This window comes from Astatotilapia calliptera, chromosome 4 (genome assembly GCF_964374335.1).
Source record: "Astatotilapia calliptera chromosome 4, fAstCal68.1, whole genome shotgun sequence".
NCBI lineage: Eukaryota > Metazoa > Chordata > Actinopteri > Cichliformes > Cichlidae > Astatotilapia > Astatotilapia calliptera.
The window spans coordinates 25,895,619-25,912,322 of NC_137425.1; the positions used below are offsets into that span (position 1 = coordinate 25,895,619).

Sequence of the window (16,704 nt, forward strand, 5' to 3'; positions counted from 1 at the left end):
GGCTATGTCCAGATGTTGCAGAGAGCATCCCTCATGACTAAGGGCCCTCGTCTGTGTGGTAATGACTGGGTTTTTCAACAGGACAATGCTACAGTAGACAATGCCTGCAGGACGAGGGACTTCTTCCAGGAGAATAACATCACTCTTTTGGACCATCCTGCGTGATCGCCTGATCTAAATCCAATTGAGAACCTTTTCAGATCAATGGCAAGGGAAGTTTACAAAAGTGTACAACAGTTCCAGACCATCTTCCTGTGACCATCTTCACCACTTGCAGAAATGTTCCCACTCACTTCATGGAAATGCTTGCATCAAGCATGCTGCAACAAATTTTTGAAGTGATCAACAATAACAGTGGAGCTACTCATTACTGAGTTCATGTAGGGAACTTGATTTCTGTTTTGGGAGGGTTTACAGGTTTTTTTGGTGGTGTGGTCCTAAAGATCAGCTGTAAAGCAGCCTGTTTCCATTTAAGGGTTGTTTTCAATAAATTGCATGCTCAAATTTTTTTTTTGTCTCATCTCCAATTATTCTTGTTGCATGTTGAAGCTCTACTTGGAACCTTGTTAAGATCCCACCATGCAAAATAGGATTTTTTTTTTTGCCATTTTTCAAGTGGTCTTAAACTTTTGATTAGGACTGTATGTAGGATGAGCTCACTCTCTCTCTCTTTCCCAACTGGTCCTAGCTGACCCCTCCCTGAGCCTGGTTCTGCTGGAGCCTGGAGGTTTCTTCCTGTTAAAATTGTCACCAAGCGCTTGCGCTAAAGTCTGACTGTTGAGTTTTCTCTGTATTATTTTAGGTTCTTTACCTTACAATACAAGGTTCCTTGAGGCAACTGGTGTTTTGGTGCTATATAAATAAAACTGAATTGAAAATGATTGGATTCAAGAAACGCCCTTTGGCATCAGATTTTAACACATGGAAGGTAGGAACAAGAATAATGGCAAAGTGAAAAACTGTGCAGGGACATAACCAGGGATTTAAAAAAAAACAAAAAAACTCTTGCATAATTAGTAGTAGTACTACATAATTATCTCATTATTAATGCAGGAGTATGCACACACTTGACTATTTACACTAAAAACGAATGACAGTAATAATGGTATTGGATAGTTATTCGTGAATGGTAAATTTGCAGATATAGGAGTCGTTATATGTGGCGTTTTCCTTTAATGGCAGTGCACTGACATTCAGGGAATGACATCATTGCGCTGTGAACACGCACGTCGTTAAGTAACGAGAGGGGGAGACAGACTCGAGCGGAGAACGGCCGTCGTACTGCCGGAGCATCTCAGGGACTATTAACAGGGAGTGCAGTCGACGACTGAGCTAAGAGCTGGGGGTATGAGAGCCACCAGAATCCGCTTCCATCCTCCACTACCCGGGCTCTTGTCCGACTGACAACCATCGGATCAGAACCTTCACCAACCCAGCTCTCGGACGAACCTAATATCGGGTGAGTGCTGGGTCAGGGAACCGGAGAAACCAAGGGGGAAAAGGGGCCAGATTCGGCCGAATCAGACGCTCCTATTCACGGCTTCCAAGAGAGGGGGAGGGGGCGCGTAGTAGGGATCTGCACAGGCTTGTCCAGTGACATACATGGGTGCGGTTATAATATAAAATGTGACGAAGTATAATATTAAATATTATTAGCTTTCTTTATTTTATTTTTTACAGTATTAACGGGGCTACGCGTATCACGGTTCCGTTTACGTATTTATCCTAGCTTACTCTTAGCAGCTAACTCTTAACTAACGTAGCAGCCTAGCGCTGATGTTTTTCACTAACGTTACTCGAAACGTCCTCAAATTATACAGAAACACTCAATAAACACTCAGTAAATACTCAGTAAATCTTAGCAATTTAAAAAAAACGTAACTGAAACTACGGCAGATTTGTTGCTCTTGCCTATTCGCCACTGGCTTGCTACTTGTCAAATTGCAAACAGGAAAGAGAAATGTAGCGTTGCCGTTATAAAAAAAACAACAACAACAACAACATACATTTTTGTTGCAACTTTAGGCGATATTAACACACGCATTCAGCGTGGAGTCTGTAACACGCGAGTTGTTTGTGTAGTAGTGACAGCTGTCCGTGTGCGAGAGGCATAACGTTAGCTCTGTTCTTCGTGTGATTGTGAAATCTTTTGGCTCTGTTACAGTACTTGTTTTGTTTGTTTTAAAAGAGCGATAATCATTTCCAAGTATAGCACTTTTTTAAACATCCATCTAAACGATTACATGTACGGAAAACGCACGATAATTTAACTTCAGATTGAGGTCATTTTAGTGATATATTGTCTGTGTGTGTGATTTTTCAACCACAGTGTACAACATCCTCAGGACATCCTGTCTCAGCAGTCACCACTAAGACTCCCCCCAACCAGCAGATGTGTACTGTACCATCTTAACCAATCCACTCTCGTGTAGACGATTACTACCGTAATAGCACATGGTGTTTTTTCCAGTGCAGTGTGACAGGCTAATTCCACTTGCTTCACTTCACACAAGGCACCTTTGAAACCTCAAATCACAGACTCTTCACGTTACTGCAATAACTGCATTTGCTGTACTAAAGTCTGTCTTAGTCTTTTAGTAGCTCATGAGAAAATATCTCAAATAATATGGGTAGAGTCTTATATTTAGCGTCTTGTGCCACTGTTCCTATATGAAGTAATTAACCATTGGCACTTTCGTTGTACCCTTTAGATGTAACCTTGTGTTAGTGTTCCTCCCTAAATCGGGAGACCTGGCTGCAGCACGAGACATGAACTCTCACTCTTTAATGACCCAGATCCATCTGCCTCTATCACATCTCCTAGCAGGCTGTCCTCATCAGGTAGAGTTCATCAGGATATGTACGGCCTTTGTGATGCAGTTGCTGCTGATGAAAAGCAAGGTTCAGTTGATCCATGATGGTGATTCCTGGGTGTTTTTTAGAGCTTGTGTCTGCGTTCCAGCAAAACTAATATGTGGAGTCATTTAAAGTTGGGATTTTATAAAGGTTCTTGAGTTGGCAGATGCAACACAGGGATTGGTGAAGAAGATGCAGGGCGTTCTGTGCTTTGCAAACGTTCGGTTGGAAAGTTGAGGGTTGAAACTCGAAAGCGACAGCATTTTATAAACGAGCGTCAGTGTAATATGATGTTTTGTTGCAGTAGTGTTAAAGGGTGGCGACAGTAGAAATGTCCATGCTGATAAAGTCTGTGCAGCGCTTTGTGGAGTTCATCACACAGAATTGTGTGAGGGCCTTGACATAGATAAAGCCAGTCAGTGGCTGGCTGCTCATGCCTTCACTCGCTTGGCAGTGCCAGCGCAGAACGGCAGAGAGCTTAGTCTTGCTTTTGCAATGGCTGCACAATGTGGCGTGGTGGAGCGAGCACTAAATAAGTGATGATCCTGCTCCGGCATCACGTGCAAATCAGCTCGACACACACGCACACAAAACCCCCCCCAAAAAAGCTGTTTCATTTCCTCGTGTGTGCCAAGTCCGTTGATTCTGGTTCACTCCACTTCCAAGTGGAAACTGGCATTTGTGCATGGCCTCTCTCTCTCTCTCTCTCTCTCTCTCTTTTTTTTTTTTTTTTTTCCTGTTTTTCTTTCTCCTCCCTTCCATGTTTTTGCTGATCTCACTGCAGCCGCCTCTCTCTCACCCCTAGCTGCCCTACAAATCTGATCTTGTATTTCTGGGCACCAGACAGCTGTTTGCTGATCAAGTGGCCCTGTTTGGGCCACATTCTGTCTCAAAAACATGTGAACACTTGAGTGCTGAGGGATCGGTACACATCATGTGAGCAGTTGACTGACCCTTGAGGATAAATTCCCTCTTTCTGCCTTTAGGGGAAAGTTCAGGAAATGGTCATGGTTATAGCTGAAGTGGTGAAAGAGGAGCGATGATGCTCAGTTTGTATGTTTGTTGCTTTATTTTAATATCTGTGTTTTCCCACTGTGACAGTGACAAGTTGGAAGCATGGAGCTGAGAGTTGGGAACAAGTACCGGCTCGGGCGAAAGATAGGGAGTGGTTCTTTTGGAGACATTTACCTCGGTAAGTTGAAGCATCCACTTTCTTTTTTCTTTTTTTTTTCTTCAGTTCTTAAACGCTTTACCCAGCTTTCTGCCCGGTGAGGTTCTTTCCACATTAGTGTGTGGAGAGCCTCTCTTTTCAAACTGTGCCATTCCTTTTTTTTCTTTTTTTTTCCTCCTTTATCCGGGGACTGAACTCAGATTTTCCTTTATGCTCATTCGTCTTTGGTCCTCGTACATGCAAAGGTGCAATTGTCTTGACTGCTGTGGGTATTTCTGCACATGTCTCTTCAGGTGCCAACATCGCCACTGGTGAGGAGGTAGCCATCAAGCTGGAATGTGTGAAGACCAAACACCCACAGCTGCACATTGAAAGCAAGTTCTACAAGATGATGCAAGGAGGAGGTAAGAAATTAGAGCTTGGACATGCTTGTCAAGATTTTTCAACACATTCCTTCTTGAATTTATTGGCCAAGACGGCATAGGAGATGCAAATCCTATGAAATCTGCTAAATGTGTAAAGTGAAGATGACGATAAATGTCCAACCAGCAGTGTGTGCGCCACGATTCGGGGGCTTTGTTCTGATTTGATGTGTCTTCACTAGTGGGCATTCCATCTATAAAGTGGTGTGGCGCAGAGGGAGACTACAATGTGATGGTGATGGAGCTGCTCGGCCCTAGTCTGGAGGACCTCTTCAATTTTTGCTCCCGCAAATTCAGCCTAAAGACTGTCCTGCTTTTGGCTGACCAGATGGTATGCTACGAACCTTTCAGTTAAAGTCAGGGATAATTTTGTGATATGTGTGTTTTGTAATATTGGCCTTTTTGTAGACTGTGCTGGCCTAGATGTTAGATTTTATTGGTGGCTCTCTCTCAAGCACAACTGATCTCACCTTTTGTTCCAGCTGAAGCTTCTCTTTATACATCCTCTGGCACATTTTGCCTTGTTTTCATATCAATGGAATGAGAAAGCCAAGATGTATTGAGGGCACTAAGGGTATGGCTGGCTTTTTAGATGGGATGAGAACACATTTTGTCTACATAGCTTTCATTGCTGGTTGCAGGGATTTTAAAAAAACAAAAAACAAACTCCACAGGAAGTGGTGACGCTCAGTCTGTTGTGGAGATCATTTACACCAGTAGCTTCAGTTAATAGATATTAATTGCATATGCTGGGCAGGAAGTCATAAAGTGTAAAGGACAGCCGGAAGGTGATATGCAGTCTCACGCTGGTTGTTATGACACATTCATAACAACCACAAATTGTGAAATTTTTGGATTCCAGAACTTTTTGTTTTTGCATATTTATATAGTGTTTTGATAGTATATACTCAGAAAAGAAATGGTCATGTGACAATAACTGTTTTTCTGAGTCGGGGAAACTCCACAGGGGCAGTGCTGAACTCATGGGATGTAAAATATAAGATGACTTGTCATGTCCCATTGTAACCTTTGTTTTTACCTAGAGGCTTTTTGTGCTGCTAACATTGTTTCACCACTCTCCCACCTTTCCTCTCCAGATAAGTCGCATTGAGTACATCCATTCCAAGAACTTCATCCATCGAGATGTAAAGCCTGACAACTTCCTGATGGGACTCGGCAAGAAAGGCAACTTGGTGTACATCATTGACTTTGGGCTGGCCAAGAAGTACCGTGATGCCCGCACACACCAGCACATTCCTTACCGGGAGAACAAGAACCTGACGGGCACAGCGCGCTATGCCTCCATCAACACACATCTTGGGATCGGTAAGACTTGGAGGAGACACGTGAGCCTAATTTGCCTGCATTTTAATGAAGGCTTTGGTGTGTTGGATATGAAACCATGGTGTTAAATTTTGCAGAGTACTGCTGTTATTGAGTTATTTAGACATAATCTGAAGCATTTATCTTACAGCTCTGTATTGTGATTAATGTTTCTTACTGATATAGTAGAGAGAGCTTCCCTTAAGCAGAAAGAACTGTATTAAGGTGCCATGTTAGTTCAAGTTCAGAGATTTTCTGATGCACCAGATCTTTCCTTTTAAAATAATCAGTTATATGATTTAAACTGATACAGTCTCTCTGTAATGTTGTTCTTATGCTCGCTGTGGCCCCACAGTGTTTGTGGTCGTGCACCTCTCGAGTACTTAGTGCGCATGCGCCAACCAGCGTGCAGCCTGTTACAGTCGCTCCTGCTTTTCTCTTAGTTTAGCTTTTTTTTTCTACGTATTCTTTTTTTTCCTGACTTGTATTTTCCTCCGTTTTCTATCTCTTACTCAATCATGTGGATTGAGAGAGTTTTTGTTCTTCTGGTGGCCGTGGAACTGTTACTTTTATCAAGGAACGGGACCGCGGCACATCTCCTACACGCACGGACTGTTTACTCCAGAGATCAGCTGATCGCCCTGATGCCGGCCGGTTCGCTGGCCAGGCCCGCAGAAGTACCAGCTGAAATTTGGAGGAAAACACATCGGGGATGCAGAGGTCAAGGACAGAAGAGAAGAAAAAAGGTGACGGTGAGACAGCGGAGGCTCGAAGCGAGGAGGAGGTTTAAACCGTGTCTACCATCTATCGTGATGGGTAATGTGCGATCGTTGGCAATTAAAATCGACGAGCTCTCAGCACTGGTACGGAGTCAGAGGGAATACCGAGAGTGTAGCCTGATGTGTTTCACCGAATCATGGATGCACCAGGACATTCCCGATGAGAATGCTTCCGTGGAAGGCTTCCACACTGTTCGGGCGGACAGGGACAGCATCGCTAGCGGTAAGCGGAAAGGAGGTGGGCTTGCTGTTTTAGTTAACAACCGGTGGTGTAACCCTGCCAACATAACAATCAAAGAAAGGATTTGTTGCCCGGACACTGAACTGTGTGCTGTTGGACTCAGGCCGTATTATTTACCCAGGGAATTCTCTCACATCATCTTGGTGGCTGTTTATGTACCCCCCTCTGCTAACCCCACAGCTGCATGTGACACTATCCACTCTGCCATAGCTCGGCTACAGACTCAGCACCCGAGTGCCTTTATTGTGATCTCGGGTGACTTCAACCATGTATCACTGGACAATACACTACCAACATTCAAACAATATGTGGACTGTCCCACCAGGGGAGAGAAAACTTTAGACTTACTGTATGCTAACGTCAAGGATGCATACAGCTCCTCCTCCCTCCCCCCACTTGGTAGGTCAGATCATAACCTGATTCACCTCACCCCCCGCTATGTGCCAATTGTGAGGAGGGAACCTGTGACCACCAGGACTGTCAGGAGGTGGTCAGAGGAGGCCTTAGCAGAACTACAGGGGTGTTTCGAGGTGACCGACTGGGAAACACTCTGTGAGCCTCACGCCGAGGACATCAATGGGCTTACTGAGTGTATCACAGACTAGAGCTGGGCGATATATCGAGTTTTTAAAACATATCGATATATTTTTATACGAGATATAAGATGTGACAATATCCTTTATATCGATATAGTCTATGTTACGTTATAATTATAGTTGTGGAGCCGCAAGTTTGCCTCTCTTTCGTCCACTTTTGTCTCTATGCAACGTTACTCCGCCTCACCTTCACTGAAGACAACTCCCCCTCCTACCCCATCGCTTCACGTGCAGGCAGCGACAAGACGGACACGGCAAATCTCCGTTAACGAGTTACTGCGCATCGCCCCATGCGTGGGGCTGGACGGCGTCAACGTGCTAACGAGCTAACCGCGCTAACGAGCTAACCGCGCTAACCGCGCTAACCCTAAAATCCTTTCATTCTCTCAAAAGTTGATAGCGCGCCTTATGTATGAATTCTGGTTGTGCTTGGTGGCCGCGAACCGATTTTATGTGGTACACGGCGTTCAGCAATCTGTCAAAAATGTTTGAGTACGACTTTGGTAAGCTACGGAGCTGCACCGCTTGATAGATTGTCGGCGCATTACGGCTACCGAGGAGCTTCGCGGAGTGATACGTACTGTGCATCAACGTAATATTACCGTATTGTGTGTGTATAAGGACCATAAATGGCACCTGTAAGAGACGTGGTTATGAAGCGGATTTCAAACTCCAGGCTATCAGTCACACAGTAAAACTTGGGAACAGAGCAGCTGTAAAATCTGTCTGTCTTTGTTATTACGCTCAGCGTCTTTTAGTTTACATTTTGACTGCACAATTGTGAGCTCTTTGTTTAGCACAAAAACAACCTTGTTTTTTATTTATGGAGCATTATTATTTAATGAATGCTCATAATTTAATTTTGAGTAATTTTTCATGTACATCTGTGCTGTATGTTAATAAAAGTGCCTGTGTGACATCTGGGACACAGCTTTGACTAAGAACTCTTTTTGTTCTTACTTTATGGCTTAAAAAAAATATCGAGATATATATCTTATATCGCCATCCAGCTAAAAAATATCGAGATATGAATTTTGGGTCATATCGCCCAGCCCTATCACAGACTACATAACTTTCTGCACCGACTCCATTGTTCCAGCTCAGACTGTTCATTGTTACCCAAATAACAAGCCGTGGGTGACTAAGGACATCAAAGCCCTCCTCAACAACAAGAAGAGGGCTTTCAGAGGGGGCAACAAAGAGGAGGTGAGGAAGATCCAGGTGTTACTAAAGGACAAGATCAGAGAGGCTAAGGACAATTACAGGAGAAAGCTGGAGTGGAAACTCCAGCAGAACAGCATGAGAGAGGTGTGGAGGGGCATGAAGACCATCACTGGATTCAGGCCAACCAACAGCAGGGGAACTGAGGGAGGTGAGAATAGAGCCAATGAGTTGAATCTGTTTTTCAATAGATTCGACACCACAGTGTCTGCTCCTACCCCCACAACCTCACCTGTAGTCAGCCTGGAATCCAGAACCACACCACTGTGCCAGCCTCTCTCTTCACATGGCGCTGTTGCCTCCTGTGAGATTCCTGACACCCCTCCCCCACCCATCACCTTCACTCAATACCAGGTTGAGATGCAAATGAGGAGACTTCACTCAGGCAAGTCTGCTGGACCAGACGGAGTGAGTCCCCTTGTCCTCAAGACCTGTGCCCCCCAGCTGTGTGGAGTCTTTCATAAACTGTTTATGCTGAGTCTGAGTCTGCAGAGGCCCCCAGGATTACAGGCCCGTGGCATTGACCTCCCACATCATGAAGACCCTGGAAAGGCTCATCCTGGACCAGCTGCGACCCATAGTAAGACCACATCTGGATCCCCTTCAGTTCGCTTATCAGCCTCGTCTCGGAACAGAGGACGCCATCATCTACCTGCTCAATCGTGTCTACACCCATCTGGACCAGCCGGCGAGCACTGTGAGGGTCATGTTTTTTGACTTTTCCAGTGCTTTCAACACCATCAGGCCGACCCTCCTGGGTGATAAGTTAGCAGCGATGCAGGTGGATGCTTCTCTGGTGTCCTGGATTGTTGATTACCTGACAGGAAGACCACAATATGTACGTCTCCCACAGTGTGTGTCTGACAAGGTGATCAGCAACACAGGGGCACCACAGGGGACTGTCCTCTCCCCCTTCCTCTTCACCCTCTACACCACAGACTTCAGCCACTGCACAGAGACATGCCATCTTCAGAAGTTTTCTGATGACTCTGCGGTGGTTGGATGCATCAGCAGGGATGATGAGACAGAGTACCGGGCTGTGGTCGACTCCTTTGTCACGTGGTGTGAGCAGAATCATCTGCAGCTCAACGTGGCAAAGACCAAGGAACTGATCGTGGACTTCAGGAAGACCAGGAAACACTTGACCCCTGTTTCAATTCAGGGGGTCAGTGTTGACATTGTGGAGGACTATAAATACCTTGGAGTACACATTGACAATAAACTGGACTGGGCTAAAAACACCACAGCACTTTACAGGAAGGGCCAGAGTCGTCTCTATTTTTTGAGGCGACTGAGGTCCTTCAACATCTGCCAGAAAATGCTGAGGATTTTCTATGAGTCTGTTGTGGCCAGTGCGATCCTCTATGCTGTTGCATGCTGGGGGAGCAGGCTGAGGGTCGCAGATGCCAACAGACTTAATAAACTAATCCGTAAGGCCAGCAATGTTGTGGGGATGGAGCTGGACTCCCTCAAGGTGGTGTCGGAGAGGCGGATGCTGTCCAAGATAAAGACAATGTTGGATAACACCTCCGACCCACTCCATGACATGCTGGTCAGTCACAGGAGCACGTTCAGTGAGAGACTGAGATTACCGAAAAGCACCACTGAACGACACAGGAAATCATTCCTGCCTGTGGCCATCTCCCTGTACAACGCATCCACTTAACACACTGTTTGCTGCTACAGCTACACATGTTTCTTTTCCAACTATTTATTTATGAGTGACTTATGTATGTATGTATGTATGTATGTATGTATGTGTATATATATGTATATATTGTACTATTCTTAGTTAGTGTATTGTCTGTCTTGTCTTAATGTTGGTTTATAATGGAGCAGTGTAACAAAAAATAATTTCCCCCAGGGATCAATAAAGTATTCTGATTCTGATTTTGTAACCTAGCATGTTGCACTGCAGCCGCTGTAGTATGATCATGTTGATTTTCACTACTATTTTAATGATACTCAAGTACAGAAGCTCAGAGATGCATAGATACACAGGAGCTGTGCAATAGTTTGAAAACTTGAGACTTTGGACAGTGTTCATTGTAAAAAGTTTTCAACAAAGTCCTTGTTTGCAGTTTAACAACTTCTCCCTTATGCTACGGGGCGATCGTGGCTCAAGAGTTGGGAGTTCACCTTGTAATCGGAAGGTTGCCGGTTCGAGCCCCGGCTTGGACAGTCTCAGTCGTTGTGTCCTTGGGCAAGACACTTCACCCGTTGCCTACTGGTGGTGTGGTCAGAGGGCCCGGTGGCGCCAGTGTCCGGCAGCCTCGCCTCTGTCAGTGCGCTCCAGGGTGGCTGTGGCTACAATGTAGCTTGCCATCACCAGTGTGTGTGAATGGGTGGATGACTGGATGTGCAAAGCGCTTTGGGTCCTTGGGGACTAGTAAAGCGCTATATAAATACAGGCCATTTTTATGCTATCCAGCTATCTGGTGCTATCGTCTGAGTGGCGATACCTATTGTTCAACAGCTTCCTGTACCCTAATGGAGGGCAAATAGAAATAATTGTGTGATCATGACCAATGGAGACGATATACCTTAAAACGGGTTTATCCTTGTAAATATATTCATCTGCGTACACTTTTTGGTCAGACAGAAGGGAGAGAGGTTCTCACCCATGTGAGATGTGCGGCCATGCACCACTCCAAGATCCTAACTGCGTGCCATTTAAAGCAGATGATGTATGCGACTACCGAATGTTGATTGGTTGACAAGTGGGCAGGAGTATAGTGGGGTGCGACAGTGGAGTTGATCAGGAACGGGAAAATGGCGCAAAAAAAAAAAAGTAAAAAATCTTTAAGAGTCCTCTGTCCACACTTTAGTATTTTTTTTTTTTCTTCATCTGTTTCACTTCAGCTCATTCTATGCTCTTCTCCGTGGCCGGCTAACGAACCAACAACAACATGAGCAAGTGTGTGTGTGTGTGTGTGTGTGTGTGTGTGTGTGTGTGTGTGTGTGTCCTCCATCTGACCACAGAGCTCACAGCAGGCAGGTGGGCAGGCTCCACAGTGGAGCTGACAGCAAGTGCACTCTCTCTGTCATAAGGTTTACATTTCATTGAACTGGTGTGACTGTGTTAATGAAGATGTGGTCTCAGTAGCCTTAGACTTGTGACTCAAAGAAATCTCATCAGCTCCACAGCAGATGTAGAGATTTCATCTAAACATTACTTTAAATGTGATTCTTTAGAGCCACTCTATGGCACTCATCTCTTTTTAAACCCTCTAGCACATACCTGGATTTGTGGAATACTTGGAATCTTACAAATTACTATGATCTTTTCCCTTTCACCAAATCGTAACATGATTGAGTTAAAGCACCCAAAAAAAATTTATGTTGTTTGAAGTTCTTCCTTGTGCTTAATATTTCTTCTGTGTAGAAATTTACTGACTCTAGCTCTGTTTTCTGTTTAGTGAAAAGTCCCTCTTATTCAGCCATTTAATTTTGGATGTGCCTCTTCGCTGCGGCATCGTTTTATCATCACTGTATCTGATATATATACAGGCTGTAAAGAAGGAAGAGTTATCTGGGACTGTGGGGATAGGGGGGAAGGGTTCCCGTTGCTTTGTAATTTCATTCTGATGCTCTTTAAACAAATTTACAGGCCTTTTTGTAATGATTGTTATGATGACTAATGATCTTTCTCCCTCTCTCTCATGCGTTCTGTCTACAGAGCAGTCCAGGCGTGATGACCTGGAGTCTCTTGGCTACGTCCTCATGTACTTCAACCTGGGGTCACTCCCGTGGCAGGGCCTCAAGGCTGCCACAAAGAGACAGAAATATGAACGGATCAGCGAGAAGAAAATGTCCACACCCATTGAAGTTCTTTGCAAAGGATACCCATGTAAGTGAGGCTCACAGGGCGCCTCTGCGTACTACACATACCTCTGAAATTATTTTAAGATGTTGTATTGTATTTTCTCAGTATGAAATTGAATGCTAACAATTATCTAATCACACAAAGTTTACCGCTACAGTGAACTTTCTGTTCTACTCTCATTATTTTTATTTACCCTCTTACAGCTGAGTTCTCCACATACCTGAACTTTTGCCGCTCACTCCGTTTTGATGACAAACCAGACTACTCCTACCTTCGACAGCTCTTCAGGAATCTGTTCCACCGACAGGGCTTCTCTTACGATTATGTCTTTGACTGGAACATGCTCAAATTTGTAAGTTTATATCTACAGTTTCTAACTTGAACTTTGATTTGTATTTTCACCACATTATAATACGGCTACCTGTCAGTAGTTAGGCTTGAATGTGGCTTATCTCATCTAAAAGGGTGCCAGTCGGACAGCTGAGGATGGGGATAGGGAGAGGAGGACTGCGGATGAGAGAGATGAGCGGATCGGAGGAGTCCCTAGGGGGTCTGCATCACGAGGCCTCCCTCCAGGTCCAAATCCTGGAGCTCCCAACAGAGTCAGGAACGGCCCTGAGCAAGCCATTTCTAACCCTGCCTCTCGGGTCCAGCAGTCTGGTGAGTTTTCAGCCAACTGCTGCATTACAAGAAAAAAAGAGGAAACAGAATAAGACGGACACCAGAGTATTTTTCTTTTTTCTTGAATATTTTTATCTAATCTAGGCGTTTTTTTTATTGTGTTTTAGGTAACACGTCACCACGTGCAATTTCTCGTGCAGAGCGAGAGAGGAAGGTGAGCATGCGGCTCCACCGTGGTGCTCCTGCCAACGTATCATCCTCTGACCTCACAGCCCGCCACGACCAATCGAGAATTTCTACGTCACAGGTGAGAAAAGGCCCTGGGGTTGATCAGGTAACCCACAAGGCTGGTGATGATAATAATTTGTTTTGCTTGTTTTTTTACCTCTACATTTTTATTCTTGAGCCCTACTAAAGTAGCTTTGTTTGATTCTTATACTGGGACTTTTTGCAACATCTGTGTTCATCCACAGTCTGTAATTAGCCATTTTAGTTCCGTTCGGTTAAAGATTTCTTCTTTTAGGCTTAGCTCTGGCATCATAAACCTCTAAGAGTAGATAGCAGAGTGTTTAAAGTAGTCTGAAGCTTGAGCTTTTGACTCAGGCCTGATTATTTAAATAATATATATAATGCCACTTTGTACAGCATTGATTCGTCTAAACTGGAGTCGCCAAACTTCGACATTGAGAGAGACATTTTAGCCCCTCCTACTTAACAGAAGAAAAAACGGCATACAAGGGTGACAGAAGGTTAGACTTTGGGGGTAGGACAGGCAGATAGATGACTGATGTAATTGGGAGAGGATAAATTAATACATGGTATGTAGGGCTGCAAGGATTCGCCCATATATGTTTTTGTAACTGCAATACACTACAGGACGCTATGGTGTAGTATCGCCTATACTGTCTGCCAAGACTGCACTCAATACTAACGAAGAAGAACAGCAAGGACAGAACGAGATTTAAAAAAAATACGAAAGCATTAACATTGTAATTAGCTTGCAAAGTTATCAGTGTTGTTTGAACTGTATCTAATGGGGTTAGGACATGATTGTGTGTGTGTGTGTGTGTGTGTGTGTGTGTGTGTGTGTGTGTGTGTGTGTGTGTGTGTGTGTGTGTGTGTGTGTGTGTGTGTGTGTGTGTGTGTGTGTGTGTGTGTGTGTGTGTGTGTGTGTGTGTGTGAAAGAGAGCTGTAATTGCTGACTCTTTATCTTGAATCTGTACTGTCCTCTGCAGGTCAGCGTGCCATTTGAGCACATGGGAAAATAGAATTTTCCAGCTCTGCATGCAAGTAAAACTGACAGGTGAGGTGTAGCGTGGTTTTTGTTTAGTTTTTTTAAATATTTGCTATTTATCTGTAAATTTCTTCTTTAATGACAATACATCTCTTGTTTCAGGGCTTCAAGGTATAGTTGTTGCTACAGTTTATTTTCCTTCATTCTTACTTTGTTCTAAGAAAAGATGATTGCAAATGGACACATGGGTCTTTGGAAAAGGACTGTAACTCTTTCAGGATCCAGGAAAATACACGAAGGTATCCAGCAATTTTTTTTATTTTATTTTTTTTAACTTTTTTTTTTCTGCTTCTTCCTTCCTTCTCCATGAACTTTCTTTACTGAACCCTGGATTATCACTACCACAATACAAATGACAAAGCTGCACCTTGACAGTTGCTCATACCTGCCCTCCTCTTCCTCAAAACATTCCCTCAGCATTCTGAAAAATGTGAAGAACTGTTGGCATCAAAGGAGCAGAAGGGTATCCGGGACATGCATGTGTTTAATCAAAGGTTGATTATAAGCTGACATTATTTTCCCCCCAAAAAATGTATTTTTCAATTTAGACACAGCAAAAACATCTTTTGATTTTCATAATGACATTGGAGTACTCTCCTGTTCTTAAAGGGGGCCTCTTATGCTCGTTTCCTGCTCCATATTTGAATTCTTTGAGCCTACTAATAGAAGTAGCTTTGCATGATTCACAGTTTATAATAATCCATGTTTGTCTTACACTGGGTCTTGCAGCCTCTTTGTTCATCTCTTCCCTGAACGGCTTCCCCCTCTAAGTCAACTTTTCTGTTTCTGCCAAACATAACAACTTTATTAGGATATGCCCTCTCTATGACATCACAAAGAGCCAAGACTAGAGAGAAACTGTCTGAAATTGGGCATTCAGAGCAGTCTGAAGCCAAAACATTTAGCTCATGGATTACTTATACAGGGAAACTACATACAGACTATGGAAGAAATTGAAGCATAATAGGTCCCCTTTACTGTTTGTTTTTAATAACCTCTTAAATAAATATAAATAAATGGAGACATGTAGGTCAGGTGATAGAAGGCAAAATGAAGAGTAACTTTGAAAAAGGAATAGTAAGTGATGTTTTTAGCTGCTGTAATGTTTCTGGTGAAGTAGCATTTGGTGATTGCTTGTCCTTCATCCCTTTTGTGATTACTTGCTGCCCCTCAAAACGTAGCCATGGAAGTCTTCGCCACCCCTTACTTGCCTGTTTTGAATCTTTTTTTCTTTTAAAAATGTTAGTGGAAATGGTAAAGAATGACGGTAGATGACAAAAATAAAATAAAATAAAGACAGAACTCTGAAGTCTTGAGGGAAGCTCCTCAGGAAATTTTCAGCAAACTGATTATATTCGACCAGAGACCACAGCTGCCCACTTTGGCTAACAAAAAGTGGCTGCAATTTTTATGATAGTTCTTAACATTACCTTTTTTTATTCTTTTATTATTGAAGGTAATAGGGGGTACTGGGCAGGCTCCTTCAACATTTGGGATCACATTTCAGGGTGCGGTCTGGGAGGGGGGGCATCCAGTAATATACTATAACTATACTTTTTTTTTTTTTTCCCACACCCAAGTTTGTTTACTCCACTGTAAATATTTTTTTATTTCAATGTAAAGCCAAATGTGGTAATTTTTGTTTTAAAGTAGAAAAATGGAAACTAACAACAGAAATAGGCATTTGAAGTTTGGGTATTTAAAATGCTAAATTGTGGGATGGATTACTGTTGCTGTGCCAGCTGGGTCATCCAACATTTTGTGTATGTGTGAAAGGAAGCGTGATACAGTGAATCCCTGCAAAGAATAATAAATTCCCTTTGTCTTAGTTTGTATGCAGTTTTTTTTAAATAACTGTATTTATGTTAAACTGTCACTCATCATCCTGTAATTTATTGGACGTACCTTCTATGTTTTTTGAATGCCTTTGTTTCTCAGTTGTTCAAAGCCTGTCCACCTTCATCGTTATTCAATACTTAGGGCTTTCAGTATCCTGCAAAAATAAAATGCCAATAGTGTGATGTCACCTTTTGGATTTTTTTTTTTTTTAACTTCCAGAAACCTTGACGATGTCATTAAGAAGAAAGCTTAACTGATGCAATTTGCAGGGATTTGTAAATAGCAGTGTACTGTGTGTAATTACCTTTGTACAGGCCACCATGACCCAGTGGCATTGTAACTGTTGGGTTGGGGATGGTATGGAGAATGAGCCTATTTGGGGGGATTTCACTTTATGTATTGTGTACTGATATCATGTACAGTTCTTAAACACTCTTTATTTACAGTATTTGTGTATATTTTATGAAGTAATAAAAATTAATAACGTTGCTCACAATTTCTGACTTTTCATCATT

The 16,704-nt window shown here is 43.3% G+C and overlaps 1 protein-coding gene across 1 annotated transcript; it reads left to right on the top strand.

Moving 5' to 3' along the window:
• Nucleotides 1-1,239: 1,239 nt before the first annotated feature.
• On the top strand, nt 1,240-16,685 carry LOC113021177 (casein kinase I). The gene is made up of 11 exons (XM_026165669.2): nt 1,240-1,459; nt 3,958-4,048; nt 4,321-4,431; nt 4,632-4,780; nt 5,547-5,775; nt 12,289-12,459; nt 12,639-12,787; nt 12,900-13,095; nt 13,224-13,363; nt 14,292-14,359; nt 14,453-16,685. Exons 2-10 carry the CDS (start codon nt 3,973-3,975, stop codon nt 14,322-14,324), a joined length of 1,254 nt encoding a protein of 417 aa, XP_026021454.1. The 5' UTR covers nt 1,240-1,459; nt 3,958-3,972; the 3' UTR covers nt 14,325-14,359; nt 14,453-16,685.
• The last annotated feature ends 19 nt before the right edge of the window (nt 16,686-16,704 follow it).